Raw genomic sequence first — 22,250 nt, 5'->3', positions numbered from 1 at the left:
CAAGACCTCATCTCTATAAATAAGTAAAATAAAGTCAATTACAGTATTCTTTATACTGGGCAAGTAGTGGAAGACTGTTATTCTTCCTAGTTATCAGATGCCTACCTTTCAGCTCCACAGACCATAGCAATGGACAAACCAAGAATCATAGCATGTCCTCCACATCTCACTACCTGGGAGGAGAAGGAGGGCAGACCTGAGCCAGATACCTTGGATAGAGTAGGACATCTATACTTGGATTTACTCCTTTCCCTAGCATTGGAAGGGTTTTGGTTTGTCTTTCACAAACATAATGATACAAAGCTGATATAAAGCAAGAAACAATAATATCGAGTTATGGAAATGATCTGTTAATCTAAAGAAATAATCGTAAATATCTAAGGAATTGTCATAGACGCTGAGATTTTAAGATATCTTTCTTAAGATTCTTAAGAGATTGCCAGCCACCCAAGCTGCACTGTACCTATGAAGGCCTATGATGTCCTTTTGCTCCTTTAGCTGCAGAATAGACCAGTGATACAAATGAAGAGGGTTAATGAAATAATCGTTATCCTGTAGGATATTTAAAAGCTTCTTTGCCAGTTAAAGAAGGAAAATCTGGGCCAGAAGGCAGCTTTTCTTTATGCTTTAGAGGTACTTGCTAAACGTCCTTTTAATATGTACTTGGGTCGCTATTGAAATAGTGCTAAGCAATTAATACACAGATTTAGGTTTTCCAAATTCCCTATGGAACACATAAATCATTGTTGTTAACATTTTGTTTCGATGTCATTTTAAACTACAGAGTGGATCCCTGTTGTATGTGAGTAGCATGCCTACCCGCCCTAGATTTTACTTTGAGTCAAATCAATCCCTGGGAAGCACGTTCTCCCAAAGAAGGCAGCAGCTTCTTTGGGCCATGCTTCCCGGTCATTGCCGATTTGCATGTCGTACTGCATGTGTCCACTGTGCACACAATCTTCAATGCTGCTTTTCCCAAGTTGATTTTAATCATAGTTAAGCAGTAGCTATGCTGACGTTTTTAGAAATATCAGAAGAATACTCGTTCTCAATTTTTCTTCCCCAACACAACTGAGGAACATGAAATATTTAACAGGGCGGTAGGGAATGGTCACACCCTGGAAGGGTCCTGTCAAGAAGTTACTTCTCCCCCTGCTGGGTGTCACTGTCTGCCACTTCTTCACCCCACTTGAATGATTGCCTTAAAGTTATAGTTACAATGTGAAAAGTCTGTACTTTCCAAGGTCACAGTTTCTTTTGGTTGATTTGATACCACTGGTTTGTGATTTTACATTGAACTTTATAAGCAAAAGTTAAATTCTGAGGAATCATGTGTATACATCCAGCATTTTATCACTAAACGGTAGTATGAATTGTAAACCCAAAAGGGAGGGCATTTCTAGGCTCCTGATTTTGTCAGTCCTTTATTTATTTGCTCGTTTGTCTACTTATTCTTTTTTTGAAACAACTTAATTGAGATATAATTCATATACCATTCAATGTACCCATTGGAAATGTACAATTTAGTGTTTTTAGTATATTCACATTGTGCAATTATTATCATAATCAATTTTAGAACATTTTCCTCACCCCAAAAGAAACTCCATAGCCATTAGCAGTCACGTGCTATTTCCCCCCAGCCCCTGGCAAGCACTAATCTACTTTCTGTCTCTATGTATTTGCCTATTCTGGACATTTTGTGTGAATGGAATCATATAATATGTGGTCCTCCCTGACAGTTCTTTCTTTTAGCATAATATATTCAAGGTTCGTCCAGATTCTAGCACATATAAGTACTTCATTCCTTTTTTTGGCCAAATAATATTCCATTATATTAAATATGTGTCACGTTCTGTTTGTCCATTCATCAGAAAATGAATATGGATTTTTTTCTACTTTTTGGCCATTATAATTAATGCTGCTATGAATACTCATGTACAAGTTATGGTGAGAACATACGTTTTCATTTTTCTTGGGTAGATACCTAGAGGTAAAATTGCTGGGTCATATGGTAATTCTGTTAAACATTTTTAAAGAGACTGTACCATTTGACATTCCCACCAGGAACATGTGAGAGTTCCAGTTTCTCCATATCCTCATCGGCACTTGTCATTGTCTGTGTTTTTATTAAAGCCATCCTAGTGAGCAGTGTGGTCAGTCTTATATGTTTACCTTTTAAATTTCATCTTCATTTTTGAAATATGAACAAATATAAGCAAATCAGTTTTCAAAATTAAAGTCACAATACTTAAGTAAACTTGAAATAAACATTTATCTACGAACTTTTGGTGTACCTTTTATAACAAAATTAAAGGTCTTATTTGGCTCTATCCCCTTAGTATCCACCAGCCGACTGCAAGTACAGCTTCTGTGTGCCCTCTTTCCTCAGGAGAGGTTGCTCTTAGAGACCCTCAAAGTCTAGCACAGAGTTCACAAAGGCTCAACACAGCGCAATTTCGGAGCAGATTTGAAAATGATTAAATTCTAAAACTTGACCATCCCCTACAAATGATTCCTTCAAGCCAGCCCACTTGCCTCCCTGTCTTTCCAGTCATCTTCAGGACGACTTTGTATCTTTCCCCAACCTGGTTTAAACTGTGCTGAACCAAGACAGAGAGGTGATAGATAGCAAGTAGCAAGTAATGAGACTCTGCCAGTTGAGATTAGAGTCTGGTTTTCAACATGTGATTGGTTGCTGCTGCCTGCTTTTAACCTTCCTGCAGCTCTGCCCTGCCAGGCCTGCAAGGTACAGCCCGATCCCAGCCTGAGTCCCCTTGCTGGCTGAACTGGACTTTTGAAAGAGGTATATATTTTTAACCATTTCGAACTCATGCTATATCATATAGCGAGCGTATATTATATACTATGTAATAAACCCAGGAGTATAATTTTCACTATGACTGGTAAACTTTTAAAGCAGTATATAACTCTAAATATTTAGAACTTTAAAAATCATTTCAATAGCTAAGGCTGCCTGTTTTCTACATTCCAAAATAACATTATAGAATAGAAACGAAGGACATTGCCCATCCAGTTCCAGAGGAAAAGTGAATAGTCACTGCCCCCTGATGGTTTACAAATGCCTTCATAATTTGGTTGAGATTTGTTAGCACCATTTATCTAATTATGAAGTTGTTCAACACAGAAATTATTTCATGTGAATTTCTATATGTTATGATAGTTAGCTTTGTACCAGGTTTTGGGGGATTCATTTATGAGTTTTTGAGATCATTACTCAGTCTCACCAGTGTCCACAAATCCATTAGTAGGAGTGATACCATGACACTATTAACGTAGTGGGACCAACACCAGGGACAGAGGGGTGCCTTAGTCCACAATTACCATGGTGACTCTGAGGACCCATAAATCTTCTCTTTGCCTTTGGCTCACCACCGTCCCTCCCCAAATACTTCTAGAATTCTGGTGTCCAACCTTTTAGCTTCTCTGGGCCACACTGGAAGAAGAAAAATTGTCTTGGGCTACACATAAAATACACTAACGCTAGCTGATGAGCTATTTAAAAAAAAGGTTTGTGCATCATTTTCATGATACCCACCATCACAGATAAGCAGAAAAAGTCCTCACATATAAAGAGTTGGATACCCGTGGAACCTCTGATTATACATTCATTCAGCAGAACATTTGCCAAGCATCATTTTGATCTGATACTGACCGAGTTAGGCACAGGGGATACAGCCAGGTTACTTGAAGCCAGCACAAGAAGAATAGAATCAGTGGATCGATCTCGCTCTCGCTCTCGCTCTCTCTCTTTCTCTTTCTCTCTCTCTCTCACACACACACACATACACACACACACACACACACGGAAAAAGGAAAGAACCAGTAAAAAATTTGACTCCAATAATCCTTTTAGCCATATCTAAGTAATATTAAAGTAAGATATGCATTACTGGCTTTACCTCCAAGTTAGGAAAACTCTTTAAAGATGGACTATCAAAATCTTTTTCTTATGATTTGGTAGGGTGGTGTGTGATTTTAAGGAATCCACAGTCTAGCAGTAGATATTTACTATTAAGGTAATGCCCCACTTACCAGAATGCCAGTGTTTTTCCAAGTTTCCACATTCTCATCACATAGATTGAATTAGGTTTAAAAAAAAAAAAAAAAAAGGCTTTTAGAGACCCAAACAGTTAATACAAACTGAGTATACCAAGGGCTTTGCAAGATATTAGTCATAGGAATGCTGATGGAAGTGACTGCCAACCCCGGAGGGGGATGGGGGAAGGCAGTCTATTCTATCACCGAATAATGACTGGCATTTTTTATTTCCTTTTTTTTTTCTTTTTTTTCTTTTTTTTTTTTTTTGGGAGATGGAGTCTCTTGCTCTGTCTCCTAGGCCGGAGTGCATTGGCGCGATCTCGGCTCGGCTCACTACAACCTCTGCCTCCTAGCTTCAGGCGATTCTCCTGCCTCAGGCACCCACCACCACGCCTGGCTAATTTTTTTGTATTTTTAGTAGGGACGGGTTTTCACCGTGTTAGCCAGGATGGTCTCGATCTCCTGACCTCATGATCCGCCCGCCTCGGCCCCTGACTGGCATTTTTAACAATGACTCTCAGTCATCAAAGTTGTTCAGGATACCATGCTTAAGAAAGTTTGGCAGCATGTAATGGTTTAGAAAAATGCACAGCAAAAATAGTCTGGTAAGGGTTTTTAAGTGAGGAAACCAGAAGATTTGTTGTACAGGGAGGAAACTGTCTTAACGCCAAGAAAACGAACCGATGCCATGTAATGACATCCTGGTAGCTTGAGGTTCTCGACAAGACTGGTTCCTGACTGGTTTCAGCTAAACACGGTTGTAGATTGTACTTAAGACCTGTGAACGTGCGGACAGTGCAGATCATGCTGTAATGGACGTAGGTGGAGCAGGTCCCCTTCCTGTGTAATGTGCCTCAGGAACCCTTCCCCACCCTTTCAGCAGAGTGACAGTCCACACCAGGGTGGCGTGACAGAACTGTACGGATGACATATATTTGTTCTTTTTTTTGAATTTGGTGGTGATGGAGTGCCTCACATACCAAATACCACTAATTTAAAAGCCTTATGTGAGGTTCTTTGTATTCATCTTTTTTGCTTAGAGTATCGCATTTACTAGCAGCTTTTAGTTAGTTTTTCTTTAGGTCTAAAATACTGTGGGTATTTTAAAATATAGGGTTAAGATTTATGTTTGGAAAAAGCAGATTTATTTAAGTCATAAAATATAATTCTGAAATTACATTCCAGAAACACAACATCACTTCTGGTGCTTTTCATGGCCAGAAATGGCATCGTACTTTCTCATGCAGCTTTCTATTGTGTTTCATGATTAAAGCACATATTAATATATTTCCACCTTTTGTTTGTAAAATCTGTTTTATGGCCTAATTTACATATAAGTAAAGACACTGACTAAAGCAGACATTTTACCGAATACTCTCTACTTAGCCTGTTAAATCTGAGCAAGTTAGCAGCATCAACATCTTTACCATCCTCTGAAAGTGGAGGCGAAGACATTGCCCTGTCTATATGATAGAGATAGTATATGAAACTCCTTGGAAAACTGGAAAGTGCTACATCAATACAGTGGTAACTGTTAAATTAACTGCCTTAAAGTTTTCAAATAAGGCAGAGTTAAAATAAACAGAAGTATTAGTATGTTCTTCATTGAAGTGTCATGCTAAATTTCATTTCACGAAAGCCCATCTGTTTTATTTTCAAAATTCTCTGCCTGATTTACGTGGCCTGTGCTTAAGTTGATCTTCTCTGTTCAGCGTGACATTTTCTTCTCCTTGTGGTCACTTTGTAGATGCTAATTTTTTTCCTTTAGTAGAGTCCGTTATCCTAACCAGGATTAAGAAGCCAACAAAAGTTGCTGGATGACAGACAGAATGAAAGAACTGAGGAAAAGATGCAGTTTCTTTTTTAGAAATTTTTTCCCTGATAACTTGAGTAAAGACATTAGATTAACGTACATCTGCTTTTATTTGTGTGTGTGTGTGTGTATGTGTAATGTCTTTTAGGGGGAACTTGAACGACAGCTTTTGCAAGCAAATCCAATTCTGGAATCATTTGGAAATGCGAAGACTGTGAAAAATGATAACTCATCTCGTTTTGTAAGTTTCAAAGCACCAGAAGCTTTTAATTCCTTAGATTTCTAGTTAAATGTCTACTGTGATTAAGCAAATGAATTACTTTTCTTCCTAGATTTTAAGAAGCTAATAGATGTAGTTCTGTAGACATAATACAAGCTCACATGTAATTTTAAATTTTCTAGTAGTCACATTTAAAAAGAAAAAAGGTAATGTGTAAGTAACTTTAATCATTTTGTCATACAGAAATGTATAACTCTATGTCTTACTTTATGGATACGTAATTTAACCTCTCTGAGCTTATTTGTCTTTGATTGGGCATGATAATAACATCTGTCATGGAATCAGAGTGGAGATTAAATGGTGTGCACGTTGAGCACTTAGCCCGGCACTAGGCATAGTAAACATTCAACGCGTTAGATGTGGTAAACTGACCTTTCCCTATCTTGCTATTTTCTGTGGGATTTGGACTGCAGAATAATTAGTCACTACTATGACTTCTCTTTAAAATTTTTTTGAGACAGGGTCTTGCTCTGTCACCCAGGCTGGAATGCAGTGTCACAGTCATAGCTCACTGCTGCCTCCAACTCCTGGTCTCAAGGCATCCTCCTGCCTCAAGTTTCCCAAGGAGCCGGGACTACAGGCTCACACTACTTCACCAGGCTAATTTAAAATAATAATTTTTGTTGTTGTTGTTGTTGTTGTTGTTTAGAGACTAGGGTCTCACTATGTTGTCCCGTACTTTGGGAGGCTGAGGCAAGAGAATCGCTGGAAGCCTCAGCCTCCCAAAATACTGGAATTACAGGAATGAGCCACCACACCCAGCCTAAAAATTCTCCTTAGCTATTCAACTTGAAAGCTTTACTTTCCCCTTCAATTTGACTGGCTGTACCTGTTCACCTGAGAATGTTATCCTAAGTGATGGCCAGGTCTCTGTTACTTTGGGGACACTGCCCCTCCCCACCCCAGCTGCCCAGCTTCAACACCATCACAGCAAATCATCTTTAAACCCATATTCAACACAGTGGACATTCCTCCAATAAGTCTTTTGCCCTGGATTATGGTCATCAAGTTTCAGAAACCCCTTCCACTGTTAGATTGAAAAAGGACTTCATTGTTCAATTATTTCCACTTAAGTTGTTCAGATTAATTCTTCCCTTTTTCTCATCCCTGCTCTGAAGTATTGGTAAAAGTCAAGAAGGCCAGAGTAAAAGAGACCTCAGTTCCAACAGTTCATTCTTCTTACAGTTCAGCATTTGGGGATCTAGTGTCATTGTGACTTGCTTTTTAAAACAGAGTGTGACATCATGGTCTGCACATTAATTTTCCAATGGCATCGTGGCTATGATTAGTGGAAGCGACCAGATTCAGGATCACAGAGGACCCAGCAAACACAAGGGCAACCAGAAAGCCCTCTGGATTAGTTCACTAGGGCTACGATATAAAAGTACCACAGACTGGGAGCGGCATAAACAACAGAAATATACTTTTCCACAATTCTGGAGGCTAGAAGTCTGAAGCAAGGTGTCAGCAGGATTGGTTTCCTCTGAGGCCTCTCATAACTGAACCCAGGTTCGGCTGCGTGCCACTTGAAAGCCATGCACAGGAGACGAGAGTTGGTGGGAGGAAAAGCAGGTTTATCTGGAGAGCCAGCCAACAAAGAAGATGGTGGACTCGTGTCCCAGAGGACCCTCTCAAGTCGGAACACATTTTAGGCTGTTTTTATGTTAAAGCAGGGGGAAGGAGACAGGGTTCGGGTGAAGAGGTAACTGATGACCACAGACATCTGGGCTCCAGCAAGGGTCCGAGGAGGTTGGGAATATCCTTGTCCTTAGTCAAGTCACAGTGCTTCTGTAAATCTTTAACAAAACATAGTTGTTCACACCCTTCTCCTTTAATCTCAGAGTTAGTTTTAAAAACTACCTGATTGCTGTTTTTGCATATTATCTCAGTGCTCTAAAATTATCCTTGCCCATGTGCAGGAATGGGTAAAGGCCCCTTAAACAGAAATGGAGTTAGTTATGTTAGTTCTCTTGGTGATTCACTGTACATTCTTTCTTTGGCTTATAGATGGTTGTATTCTCCCTGTGTCTTCACGTGACCTTCCCTCTGTGTGTGTCTGTGTCCTCATCTCTTCTTCTTATAAGGACACCAATTATATTGAAGTAGGGTGCACCCTGATGACTCCTTTTTAATGTAATTACTTCTTTAAAGACCCTCTTCCTAATGACAGTTCCATCATGAGGTCCTGGGGGTTAGGACTTCAACACAGGAATTTGTGCGGGGACGCATTTCAGTCCATAGCACCCTCAGAGATGGTTTCAGTGCAAGATGCTTTCCAAGTTATGTAAGAAATAGGGATGTACTTTCTTGGAATATTGTTTATTTCCAGTAAGATAAAATTTGAAGATTCACTTAATCCAAGTTCATTTAGTAATTAACTTAGCTTTTTATGTGCAAAGTGGGATAAACAAATGTGCCTGTGTCAGTAGGATGCATGCCTGGGACTTGACTTGTGGGTTTAGAAACTATCTGAGGAAACTGCATTCCTTCAGACTTTCTGTCATTCTCCTGGATCATCCCCATTGAGCCTGAGCCACAACTAAATCTGAAATTTTCCTACTGAAATGCCCTGTGTTTAGTGGCTATATCACAGGAAAGAAGGAACAGGGAGCTGCCAGCTTTGGTATGTGAATCTCCATCAAGATCTTCAAGGACTTTGTGGAAAATCGTTTATCTTACCACAGAAATCAAGTTACTAATCTATTCTGTTCCCCGCCCCCAAGCCCTGAAACCATACCCTGAATTCAAGAGAAACAGTTTTGGTGCTCAGTTGTCTCATTTTTTCCTGGAAAAGATAAATTGCTACTAAGCCATCATTTGTGCCCTTGGGTAAAGAATGTAGTGATTCTGTTATGAAGTATAAGGATTTATCTCCCTGCCAGGGTGCGTTTCAACTCATTATTTTAGTGTTTGGAACAGCTATAATTCTGTATGAGTTATTGATTGCTATGTAACCAATGATCCTAAAACCCGGTGGCTTAAGGCATCGATTATCTCACAGTTTCTGTGTGTCAGAAAGTCAGTAGCAGCTTAGCTGGGTGACTCTGGCCCAGGGTCTCTCAGGAGGTCGTCGCTAAGATGTTGGCTACAGTTGCAGTCATCTGAAGGCCTGACTGAGGTGGGAGGATCTCCTTCAAATCTTCCTCAGGTAACTCTTCTTGGGAAGTCTCTGTCCTACGTGGCTGTTGGCTGGAGGCCTCAGTTCCTGACCTTGGAGGCAGCCTCTCCATAGGGCTCCTTGAATGTCACCATGACATGGCAGCCAACTTCTCCCAGAGCAAGTGATCCAAGAGAGAGAAAGACAGAAGTTACACACCCTGCCTTGGAAATCACATGTCATCCCTCTGTTGTCTTCTATTGGCCATACAAACCAACCCTGATACTGTGTGGGAGGGGACTGTGAATACCAGAGGTGGGGATCACTGAGGCAGCCTTGGCTATCGTGGCTACCATGAATCCTTACAGCGATTTCCATCATTGATGTATGTAGGATTTTAATCTGTAACTGGAATGACTCTAGGTCAGTGGTTCTTAATTGGAGGCTCCCCAAGGGACGTTGGCAGTGTCTGGAGACATTTTTGTTTGTTTACCTGGGGGAATGGGTAATGGTGTGCCAGCGGCTTCTAGTTGGTAGAGGCCAGGGATGCCGCTAAAAATCATCCAATGCATGGGACAGTCCCCACAGCTTAGAATAATTGAGCCCAAAGTATCAGTTATGCTAAGATCGAGAAACTGCTCTAGGTCGTTCCTTCAAATTATAGTCTAAATTAAGGTAATTATTTTCTGAAATTTATTTGCAAAGTAATACATGAGTCTATTTAATGCTTGTTATTTATACATCCTATTCCAAAGGTTGACAATGAAGTCTGATAGAAACCTGTTTTACATTCTGCTGGTAGGAAGAACTATATTATTTTCTAGCCACCTGGAAGCAGCACATAGGAAAGGAGCAAGAATCAGCCATTGAATCCAAATGTTCAACAAACACTATTTCAGCTGAAGTACCACCTTCCAAAGTGCCTGCACTATTATATAATAACCTTTAAGTGCATTCTAATATAGTAAAAACTGATTTGTTTTTAGTAGAAAAAAGATTTTTTATTGAGGCATTGTTCTTAGACGTAGCTTTCAATTCGACTAAGAAACAGAGGTATCTTTAAATTGTTTACTTTGGGCTTTAATTCTTAGAAAGTCAACTTTTATTGATACGTTATTTTTTTAATAATAGTTTATTGCTATCTACTGTTATCATAAGGTGTTACCTATACAGTACTAAAACAAGTAGTTGATCTCAGTAGCTGCATTAAAAATAATTAGGTCTATTGATTAAATAATGTTCAGTTAAAATTCCCCTTTAGTATTTCTCTATGGGTGTTGGTTCTTGGGGTTTGAAAGAAACCATTGTAGACTCATTTTTAAATTCAATTCTGTGTAATTTTGATGTTTGATTTGTTATTTAGTTCTTTTAATTATTAAGCACCTATTTTTTGCCAACCACTGTGCAACTTAATTGATGTCTCCAAATGGATATCAATAGATTCTCCAAGTTTAACATATTCCAAATGAAAATTTTTCCTTTCCTTTCAAAATTTGTTCCTTTATGTCTTCTGTCAATAAATGGTATGATCAAATCACCCAGTTGCTTAAACTTAAAATAAAAACAATAGCAAAACCTAGGAAGACAAAATACCTAGGAATCAGCCTTTTTCCCATGGCCCGCGTCCAGGCCAGCAGTGAATCCCATTGGTTAAATGTCCAGAAGGTGTTTCAAATCTGTCCACATTTCTTCTCCTAACTAGCTAGTTAGTCTAAACCGAGGAGATTTCTTCTTATTCTCTATCACAGTATCCTATTTATTCCCTCATGGCACCTATCACAAGCTGTAACTAATTACTTTGCTTATTTATTATCCTTCCTAGTAGAATGTCTAAGAGCTTTGTCAGCAGGGACTTTGTATCGTTGGTTCCTAGCATAGTGCCCCACAGGCATATTTATGGATTTTATGAGATTCATTTACTTAAAATGCGGCAGACACTACAAAGTGCCATGCGCTCTTCTAGGCCCTGGGAATTTATCAGTGGTCAAAACCAAGGTCCCTAGCCCTGTAAAGCACACCTTCATATCGGTTTTAACTTTTTAATGTGTTTTCAGCGGCATGTCATGATGTTGTTGAGCTCGGGGAAGGTGGTACCTATGCTAGATCCTCTGAGAATATGCATGCCCCCATTTTAGAAGCGTGGGTAGAGAACATGAGGGAGGCAGTGGCTCCGTGGGCAGGCCAGGCCTTGGGTTGAGATCAGTGTCATAGTAAGAGTAAGATGATGTTAAAAAATGAGTTGTGTATACAGTGAAATTTCATGCAGTCATATTTACAAGCTACATGCTTACAGTGAAAATATTTGAGACTATAAACTCCATAAGCTTTAGAAGCCATTTGGTTCCATTTCTTTGATCCGATATAGATGACTAATTTCCTGAAGAATATCTTTTCTTTCAAAGATACTAGCATATGGTTTATATTAAAGGGATTCTTTCTTTCGGAGAGCATTACCCTTAAGAAAATAATCATTCACAGTTAGTCCAGTTCTCTGTTTATGGAGAAGTAAAATGCATTCCAGATGAAGGAGATTTATGTAAAATGAATCTCTCATAATGAAACTTTAAAAACAGGGACTTCAATTTTAAAATGATTGTTTGGATCAGCAGATACATCTTCCCTCACAGAGTTTTAGTTACAATCACTTTCTCTATTTCCACAAATCCTTTTTTCTTTTCTTTTCTTTCTGTTTTTTCACAAGTTGACTTCAGCCAGTTTGGCAGTTTCCAACTATTATGTACCTTTTGGTAGACAAGTATCCTCCAGCAAGTAGAGCTAGGTGAGGGCTGTAGGCATCCTCCTCACAGTTACCAGGTTATAATGAAAGCACGTCGGGATTCCACACCCTCGTATCTATCAGCAGGCACGCACTGAAAACAGTTTTGTAAGTTGCATGCAGCCCAGCTCTGTTTAATTTCTCTAACAAACCTTTACCTGAAAGATATACTGAAGCAAACGTGACAGTATCAGTGACAGAATATGGTCTGCACCAGGCAACCAGCATCTTCCAGATCACTGGCTGCACACAGCCATTTAGTGTCAAGCTCTGGGAGCACCCTCAGCAATACAGCCTCCTGCACTTACTGGAGTCTCGACACCTGTTCCCTTGGCTCCAGATTGGGGAGGGTCTATATGTATCTTTATTTGTTTTTATTTATTTATCTTTTTTTTTAAGTCTCTATTTGAAGTTAATATGTATCTCTTTCTAATCAGTCCGTGGCTTAATGCCACTCATGTTACCCTAGTGATTTCTAATATCCATTATACTAAGTAATGAGGCCACTTAGTGCATGTGAAAACTCATTTTACTAACAACAAAGCTTCTGGTTTGGTTTGGAGATTAAGATAGCTAAAGCATTTAAGGTAGCCATCTGGCCTTTGGATTAAGTGCTAGCTCATTACTCCTAGAATGGGTTTTCTCATTTAGGGCAAATAGCTAACGCACATGCATAGCACCCTATCTGTGCTGTGTTTTAATGCATATTGCAGATCATGTAATAACTTTAGATACCAAATTAAGAAGGGGGAAAATATGTTGAGAATATGAAACAAACCTGCATTGCCCCTGAATTAAGTTGCTAACTAATAACTAATCTAGTTTTAGTTACTATGGATACATTACAATCACCCCAGAAAAGGTTCCAGAAATTGATGTCAATTCAGAAGAAACAAATTTTTTTGAAATGAATTAAGATAATTTTCTTTTTATTTTCTTCATGGTATCAAAATATCAAATATCCAAGTTTCCCTATTGCACATTTTGAGTGAAATCCTTAACAAGTTATATTTGATTATATACGAGATAATTCTAGTTGTCTTTGCTGTTGAGAACGCTCACAGTACACGTGTAATTTCACTTGTTTCTGGATTGGTATACAACATGCGTTATCATCAAAATGTGTAGCTGTAATTAATACACAATGTACTTGTCATGTTTTGGGGGTTTCCCATGCTCTTGTTTTTACTGGTGAAATTCTGATTGAATATTCTAAGTACCATAATCTGACCTTTATGCAAATCGATTATGGAGTGGGCATTTTCAGCACAGATTTCTTCATATAATGTTTAAAAGATAGAGTTCCCACTTAAAAGTAAAACTCGTGTTTTCCGGTTTAGTCTAGATGTGTGTTTCAATAAAAATGTTAATTCTGAAAGTATTTATTATAGATGTGAAGAGAAACCTTTTTTAACTAACAGATCTTATTCTCTTCCCTCGGCCTGCCCCCAACGAAGAAAGAAAAGTCATCTTTGCATATCTGGCCAAGTGGCCAACACTAAAGTGACGTCAGGTCCCATGGCCTGCTTCTTACCTGACTTGCCAGGATATCCGACATGAAGGGGAGTATTTAAGTCCTAGATCACTTGGGGATATTCAGTACAGGTTTTCCTTTTTGCTTCTGAAATTTCACTTTGTCAGGTTGTCAAAGTGCTTGGCTATGTCTTGTAAAATATCTGAGTATGAATGTCATTTAGCTAGAGAGTTGATCATTTTCAGCTTCATAAGGTTTTTGTTTTGTTAAAGTGTTTTTAAAATAGAATACATTTTAGTGCTTTGGCTTATAACCAAGATTTATCGGTTACCAAATATGTTTTCAGAAATACCATTCTCTTTTGCCTCTTCCCACACTGCAGGCCCCTGCAGCCCTGTCCCCTTCGTCACTGTTCTCCGTGCATCTCTTCTTTCACTGCTCTTTGCTTGGCCCTTTGCATCTAGCCGAAAGATATTTCACTGGCACTCACTGTCATGGCCAGTGCTACTGTGGACTGTAGGTGTGAAAAGGACACCAGGCTAGGGAAATGATGAGGAAGAGAGTGTTGCATGTTGGTGACTTTGTTTATTTATCTAAGTAAGTGACTACATGTCTAAATTATTTTGGAACATTTCTCTATAGGCCATCTGTTCAGGGGCCCCAAATCTTAATTTTCTCCTATTTCTCCTTTGTTTGTTTTTGTTACTGAGTTTTTATTTTATAATCATAAACTTAACTGCAGTCCAGCTTGATGTTGAGGGGAATAAGAAAACCAAAGAACTGCAGTGAGACCACAAACATTACAGGATATTGTGAGCAAATGGGATGGAGGGATGCTTTCCTGAGCTACAGAAGGAATGGTCTGGTGGTTAAGATCAAACACAAGCAGGTTTATTAGAGTTGTCCACAGTTGGCCATGGTGATCTTCTTGCCAGTCTCACCATTCCTGGACCTAGAGCACTCCACGGCTTCCATGATATCCACGCCCTCTTTCACTTTGCCAAAGACCTCAAGCTTGCCATCCAACCACTCAATCTTGGCCCCACAGGTAAAAAACCTAGGACCATTTGTGTTAGTGCAGCATTTGCCATGGACAAGATGCCAGGACCTGTGTGCTTCAGGATGAAGTTCTCATCATCAAGTTTCTCCCGGTAGATGGACTAGCACTATTATGGTGTGTGAAGTCAGCACCCTGGCCGATAAAATAAACCCTGGAATAATTCTGTGAAAGCAGGAACCCTCCTAACCAAATCCTTTTCCTCCGGTGCTCAGCGCATGAAAGTTTTCCACTGTTCTTGGAACTTTGTCGGCAAACAGCTCGAAGGAGATGCATGGCCCAAGGAGTTTACCATCAATAGTGATGTCAAAAGAACACAGTGGCATTGACCATGGCTAGAGGCAGGTGGCTTCAGGTGGCAGTGATGACTACAAAGCCCCATTTCTCCTTTGAACTCAACTCCCTTTCCTATTTTAATGTCCCATGAAGGTAGGGAAAAATAAATTCACTAAATATACAGTGAATAATATTCAAGTTTAGATTTCACAGTTGCTAGAATTCAAAGTTACCTGTATATTAATGTTATATTGCCCAAATAAAGAATTTGTTTTGTTTGATGAATTTTGAACTTCTAATTTATTTGAGGTGGTTAAAAAAAAATAAAGGAAATAGTATTCGGAGTTGAAAGCTTAAACAGCATGTTGATATGTATACTTAATAAAGAAGTTAAACATACATGTTGGTGAAAGCTAAAAGTTTATATTACTGGATATAAAGAATTTTTTTAGGGAAGTGTTTTCTTAAAATAAGAACTAAGTGAGACCATATGATTTTGATTAACCTTTCTGCAGCCTTAAAATGAGAAGTTTGAGAATGCATTTGCCTGGGCAGTCATGTTGGCAGCATGTCCTTAGCAGCTTTGTAGTAATAACATTGCCTTTTGACTACTGTCTCTTAAAATAGCAATATTTTTATTAACTCAATGAGGTATTGTATAGATAATACAGCTGTTTAAGATTTGTGGAGAATTTTAACCTTCAGTATAACATCAGGACCCACTTTCAGTTTCTTTTTTGAACAGTTCTAACTATTCATAAGGATTGATAGCTTTTTAACTTAAATCTTTCTTAGGGGTCTTCCAAAACACAAAGACAAAATGTACTTATTTTTTAAATAGAATAAAGTTCATTCTCTCTTGCAATTACATGTGGGTCCATTGAGCCATTTTATAAATCTAAGATACATTATGGAGTATTAATGATCTTATTTGTTTCTGCATCTTGAAATAGTTTGCTGTTTTGTTATCCTAGAAATTGGTTCATTATTAACTCATTTATTCTCAAGTATGCTAAAAAAAAAGAATAAAATAATAAGAATAATGGGATTGCCTAGAAGGATGCTACAATAGCTATTGCATCATCTTTTAATTTTCTTATTATATCACCCCAAATATTGCATTGTCTTTCAAGTAAGTATGAAAGAAAACTAGAGAATCCATCTTTGTAGGTTACTTTTAGCTTTTAGTGAACGTGGTTGAAAAATCAGAAGTTTTCAGTTTCTACTCATAATGTCAATGAGAAGGAAACTGACAGAAAAACATTTCACAAACATTGGATCAATCAGAAGATGAACACAAAGAGACAAATAGCATGGTAGACTGTAAAGATGATGATGAAATCAGTTCTATAAAGAGAGTCTCAGACTGAGTCTCCAAGTGATAGCCTAGAATTTTCTCAAACTCAAGAATAATATATATTTCTAAGGGCAAAAAAGGAACATGACATGAGCATCCAGGTAGTCATTCAGTAGGAAGAATTTCCTTAGTATTTTGCAACAAGATTAAAGAATACTGTTATTTCAGCAAATAGATGAGCAAATAGATGAAATAACAGTATTCTTTAATCTTGTATGATGTCTGTACCAGTATGTACCTGGATAAGTTTCATAAGTGGACAAATGCAGAAAGTAGGTGTGTATATGAAAATTATTAGAAGGAAATAGATAATATAAAATGAGTAAAGTCATTGGGTTGACCATTCTAATTGATGCTTACAAATCTAAAGATGAAAATGTTTTATAATTACAGAGCAAAAAAGATCTTTCTCTTGTCAACAAAGTAGGAGCTATCAGAATTTTATATATTCAACTATTGCATTCTGACAATGCAAGGGCAATAATAAGTAAGAACCTACTGGCGGAAGAGAGAAGGGTGCCCACAGTTGTTGCCTAGAATAGCTATTAACCCAGAATGTTGTATCTCTTCAACATAGTAGATGCAGTTTCCCTCACAACTTAGAAGTTGAAATTAGATTGCAATATGCCAAGGACTCCTACTCTTTGTAGTGTTTTTTTGTTTTTTGGTTTTTTTTTTCCAGTGAACTTAAGCACAGAACCTCTCTTTAAAATACCATTTAGCTGGAAGCAGCTAATGTACGTGGTAAACACTAAGATTGCTAGGCTCGGCTGGCGCTGTTTATGTGAAGCCTTCTCCTTTCTCGGTGTTCCCATTAGCACCTCTGTGCTATGCGTGGAAGTGCACATTGTGCTTCAGGTGTTAAAGTACAGCCTCAGTGTTTGTCTGAAGTTTGGGGAGCATTAGGTCAGCATCTCTTCGTGTCATAATTATATTATTTATGTAAAGTGCTTATTTGTTTAGCCTATCTCAAAAGGAGGGAAAATTTTTCTCCTGTTAAAAATCCAAACAAAACTTTCTCCACACTGTAAAATCAAACTAACCAAGCAAACAAATTGTCAGTTTTATTATGCGACTCTTAATTAACAAGGTCTTTATAGAAGAAAAATACTAAATGCTCACCACTGATAGTCAAGCAGCCTTGTAATGATGGATTTGCATTGTGGTCTTCAGAGGAATTTAAATCATTACCTCAGTAAGTTTGATGGCCTTAAATCAGTATCTAGGCTAGAGGGAATTGCAGGTTTGGTGACTGACACCATGCTAACTTCTAAAGAAATCCTAAATTCTTATCTTCTATTATATTGTCGACATTCACTGTGATGTGTATTAGACTCATGTCCAGAGTAATACTGTTTTTGCCATTTGTTTTGATAACTTACTGTGTAGCATAAGTGTTTTTTTGTTCATGACTTTGTAAGATGTCCTAAGAGCCTGTTTGTCACAAAATGCCTTTGCTTCTTACTCCAACTCCCTCTTGAACACTGTGGTTTAGTGGCACCGGGAGCCGGCCTTCATGGAATCCACCTCTGTTATGATGACGGCATGGTGCCTGAGTATATCAAGCTTGTCATGTATATCTTAGTGCAAAGCAGCACTGTCAGACAATGTGAAATAGAATATGTACATTTTGGTGGGGGCAGAGTTAGGACATTTGGCAGTGGTGAAGGAGAATGAGGAGGAGTGCTAAAGGAGCTCCTTGACACACACCTGAGAGAACTTTCTCCTGTGACCTGATCTCACAGTTTGTTCCTCCTCAAGCAGGAAGTCAGTATATTCCCAGGGCTCTGCCCCCACACTCCCCACACACATTCCCTTTCACCTTGTTTGCTAGCTTGGTTTGGGTTTTTTATTTTTTATAGGAAAATGGGGTAAGTTCTTAATGAATGCTCATAATATTGAGCAAAAATATAATGGATTATTCATTTTAGAAAGTGATTCCTGTTTTCTTTTTTAAAAATCAACTATTGAGGTGTAATTTACATACAATAAAATATAGCTGAGAAACTTCTTAGGTAGCATCCCAGACTACTCATTTTTTTAATATAAGGTAAATATTAATATACTGGAAAAGTAACACTTTGGGAAGGGTGAGAAGGGCCCTCAAGTAGTAAGTAAAAGGATGGGCAAGCTGCCTGGTGCCGTTTAAGTAGAAGAGTGTGAATCTAACGACTTTCACTTTAATAGGGAAGCATATTTAACTTAATATGTTTATAGTAAATACACAGAATTGAATTATTATTATTATTATGTTATAGAATGCTTCACGGATCTGAATGTCATCCTTGCACAAGGGGCCATGCTCATCTGTGTAAAACGGATGTTGAGTTATATTTTAAAAATTGGCGTTTAGGAGTTCCTATGATCTCTCCCTTAACTGTTTTTAAAATGTTGGCACACAATAAAATTCACCCTTTTCAGTGTACAGTTCAATGCATTTAGATAAATGTGTACATAGTGTAGTGAGCACCAGGATCTAGAGGAAGAATGTTTCCCTCACTCCAGAAAGGTTTCTTTAGCCTTTGTGTCATCAGTTCCCTCGTCCTGCCTCTGCCCCTGAAACCACTGATCTGTTTCTGTCCCTAGAGTTTTTAGTAATTGGCATGTCAAGAAAATGGAATCATGTAGCAGGTAGTGCTTTATGTCTAGTTTCTTTCACACAGCAGAATGCTTTTGAGATCCATCCAAGTTGTTGGGTGTGTCACTGGTTTATTCCTTGTAGTCGCTCAGTAGTGTTCCATTGTGTGAATATAGCACAATGTCTTTATCCATTCGCCAGCTGGTGGACATTTGGGTTGTTTCCAGTTTGGGGCTGTTAAGAATAAAGTGGCAGGGGACGTTCATGTACAAGTCCATGTGGATGCATGCATTCCTTTCTTGTGGGTGAAACCCCACCCAGGGGTGGAATTGCTGGGTCGTAGAGTCATCTGTGTTTGACACCATGAGAAACCGGCAAACTGGCTGTACCATTTTGCCTTCTCACCAGGGTTGTCTGATAGTTCTAGTTGTTCTGTATCTTTGCTAGTCTTTCTTAAAATGTGTAGCCACTCTCGTGGTTATATAGTGGTGTCTCATCATGGCTGTTTTTACTTAGATTTCCCTAATAACTAATGATACTGTACATCTTTTCTTTTCATATACTTATTGGCCATTCACATATCTTTTGTGATGAAGTGTCTATTCAAATCACTTACCCAGTTTTCTTCTCGGGTTGTTTGTCCTACTATTGAAATATAAGAGTTCTTTGTATATTCTGGCAACAAACCTTTCATCATATGTGTTTCGCAAATATTATCTCCCAGTTTGTGGCTTCTCTTCATTTTCTTCATGGTATCTTTTGAAGAGTAAAAGTTTTAAATTTTGATGAAATCCAGTTTGCCAGTTTTTTGTTTTATGGTTCACGCTTTTTGCATTCTGTCTAGGAAATCCTTGTCTAATTTAAGGTCATAAAGATTTTCTCCTGTTTTCTTTGAGAAGTTTTATAGTTTTAGCCCATATATTTAGGTACGTGATGTGCTTTAAGTTTTATATGTAGTGCAAGGTAAAAGTCTAGGTTCCTTTAATTTTTTCTTTCATTTTGCATATTTTTCAAGCACCATTTATTGAAAAGACTGTCCTTTCCCTATTAAATTACCTTGACACCTTTGTTGAAATGAATTAACTTACATACATGATCAATTCCTGGACCCTCTTCTGCTTCACTAATCTGTATCTCTGTCCTCACACCAATACCACACTGTCCTAGTAAATTTATAGCTTTTTGAAATCAAGTAGTGTGATTCCCCTAGCCCTGGTCTTCTTTCTCAGAATTGTTGTGATTATTCTAAGTCCTTTTCCATTTCCCAATAAACTTGAGACAGCTTGTCAGTTTCCTCAAGGGAAGCCCTCCAATCCCTTGACTCTTCATATGAAGAATAATAGTGGTGTGTTTACTGGTGTCAGCCCTTAGCAGTCCTGGAATAAACCATTCTTGATCATTATGTTTGTTTTGTAAAATGTTTAATATGGCCCTATATATATGTATTTTTATTTATTTATCTATATATTTTTTGAGACGGAGTCTCACTCTGTTGCCAGGCTGGAGTGCAGTGGTGCGATCTCGGCTCACTGCAACCTCCACCTCCCGGGTTCAAGCGATTCTCCTTATATATATTTTTAGAAGTAAGATATAACCATACCATATTTGCTTTTATTTTGCTTTGAGATGGAGTCTCACTCTGTTACCCAGGCTAGAGTGCAGTGGCACAATCTCAGCTCACTGCAACCTCTGCCTCCTGGGTTCAAGTGATTCTCCGGCCGCCGCCTCCCAAGCAGCTGGGATTATAGGCATGCACCGCCATGCCCAGCTAATTTTTTTTGTATTTTTAGTAGAGACGGGGTTTCACCGTATTGGCCGGGCTGGTCTCGAACTCCTGACCTTAGGAGATCCACCCGCCTTGGTCTCCCAAAGGGCTGAGATTATAGGTGTGAGCCACCACACCCAGCTTGCTTTCCTTTCCTTGTAATATCTTTACCAGATTGGGTACTCAGTGTTATGACAAACTTTATAAAATGAATGATGAAATAGTAACTATTTTTCTGTTTCCGTAAAACAGTTATATATAGTAAAGAAATCAAATATTCCTTAGAAATTTGTAAAATTGTTTCATAAGACTAATCCAGCATTTTTAAAGAAGTAATTCTGTTTTACTATTTTTTATTTTTATGGGTTAAATTTTCTGTTTTGGTTTTGTTTTTGTTTTTCTTGAATGGATTTCTATTTTTCTAGGAAATCATCTATATTATTCAGATGTTTAAATCTACCACTACAGTGCTGGATAGAGTGGTCCTTTAAAACTATTAAAATCTCTCCCATTTCAGATTATTCAGAAGAGCTTTTAAAAACTCCTGAATGACTGGGATCTCACTACTTTCCTTTTGTTAATAATTTCAAATTTTATTATGTAATAGTCCAGGAAAGTAGCCTTTTCTACTACTACTTTTCTAAATGTATCACAGCCTGTTTTCTTCTTTTTTCTTTTTGTTTGAGGCAATATATAAGATCCATTGTTGTAACTAATTCATGGATGCTTGTTGTCTTCTTAGTTTATTATAGTGTTCATATCCAGCATGTACTTATTTATTTTCAATTTTCTCTTTTTAATTTATTTTCAGGGCAAATTTATTCGGATCAACTTTGATGTAACTGGCTATATCGTTGGGGCCAACATTGAAACATGTATCCTTTTTCGTAAATGTGTAACCCAAAATAAAGAATGATTGAGTCTTCTTACAACCCCATGGCAACCCTCTGTGATATCACTCCCAGTATCCAGATGATAGAACTTGAGCCCGGAGATAGCATGCCTTGTTCAAATACTTTCGACTACTGAATGTTAACTCCGAAGTGTTTTGTTGTTTGTAACACCAGGCCATAACCTATTCACATGGCTGGGGAAGTGGAGAGTGCCACAGTGTTTGTGTGGTATAGGACATTCAGATGAACGCAGCTGCCCTCCCCCTGTTGCTGTTAGCCCACTTTTTACCATGTATTTCTGATATTAGAAGGATGAACATGTACTCATTGAAATAATCCTTACAAGATTACAGAGTTAAAGTAGTCTCAGTTAGTGTTAAGTAGAATAAAGCTGGAGAAAAAAATAAAATGTCAAATACACAGAATAGTCCTAAGAAATGTCACCTGCATAGAATGGCCATAAGAAGATTTATGTATGTGTATGCACATACATACCTAGATAAAACACATTTGATTGGAGATGTAAGAAAATAGAAATGATTCTGAGTGATAGTGTGCCAATTAGAAGGATATATAGATGACAATTTTCGGGTACTTGTTAGAATAATCTCCAGTGACAGAAATACATTGTTTCTATCCTTCGAGGGATAGACCATGATTTTCTGGTTTAAGAACAGTATTTTATGCTTCCAGATAGACTCACAGCCAGCAAAATCTGGAAATACTTGAAAATGACAGGAGAATGAATCTGCAGTTGAGCTTTCTTCATACAGGTGTGTCAGAGCATGATTCATATGAGTGTGTCTTTCAGCAGACATAGAGGAT

General features: G+C 38.2%; 1 protein-coding gene across 4 annotated transcripts in view; it reads left to right on the top strand.

The window, feature by feature from the left end:
• The window catches only part of MYH10 (myosin heavy chain 10), a 153,064-nt gene that overhangs the window by 53,616 nt on the left and 77,198 nt on the right, over positions 1 to 22,250 (top strand). For 3 of the 4 annotated variants that reach the window (XM_025363725.1, XM_025363723.1, XM_025363722.1), the window contains 2 exons: positions 6,021 to 6,113; positions 21,344 to 21,407. In XM_025363725.1, the coding sequence (XP_025219510.1) occupies positions 6,021 to 6,113; positions 21,344 to 21,407 (157 nt within the window). Of the gene's footprint in view, positions 1 to 784; positions 803 to 6,020; positions 6,114 to 21,343; positions 21,408 to 22,250 lie in introns of all 4 variants that reach the window. The other variant, XM_025363721.1, reaches the window with a different exon arrangement.

Source organism: Theropithecus gelada, chromosome 16 (assembly GCF_003255815.1).
Source record: "Theropithecus gelada isolate Dixy chromosome 16, Tgel_1.0, whole genome shotgun sequence".
In the NCBI taxonomy this organism is placed as follows: Eukaryota; Metazoa; Chordata; class Mammalia; order Primates; family Cercopithecidae; genus Theropithecus; species Theropithecus gelada.
The sequence above is the reverse complement of the archived record's forward strand: the minus strand, read 5'-3'. Positions and strand labels throughout refer to the sequence as shown.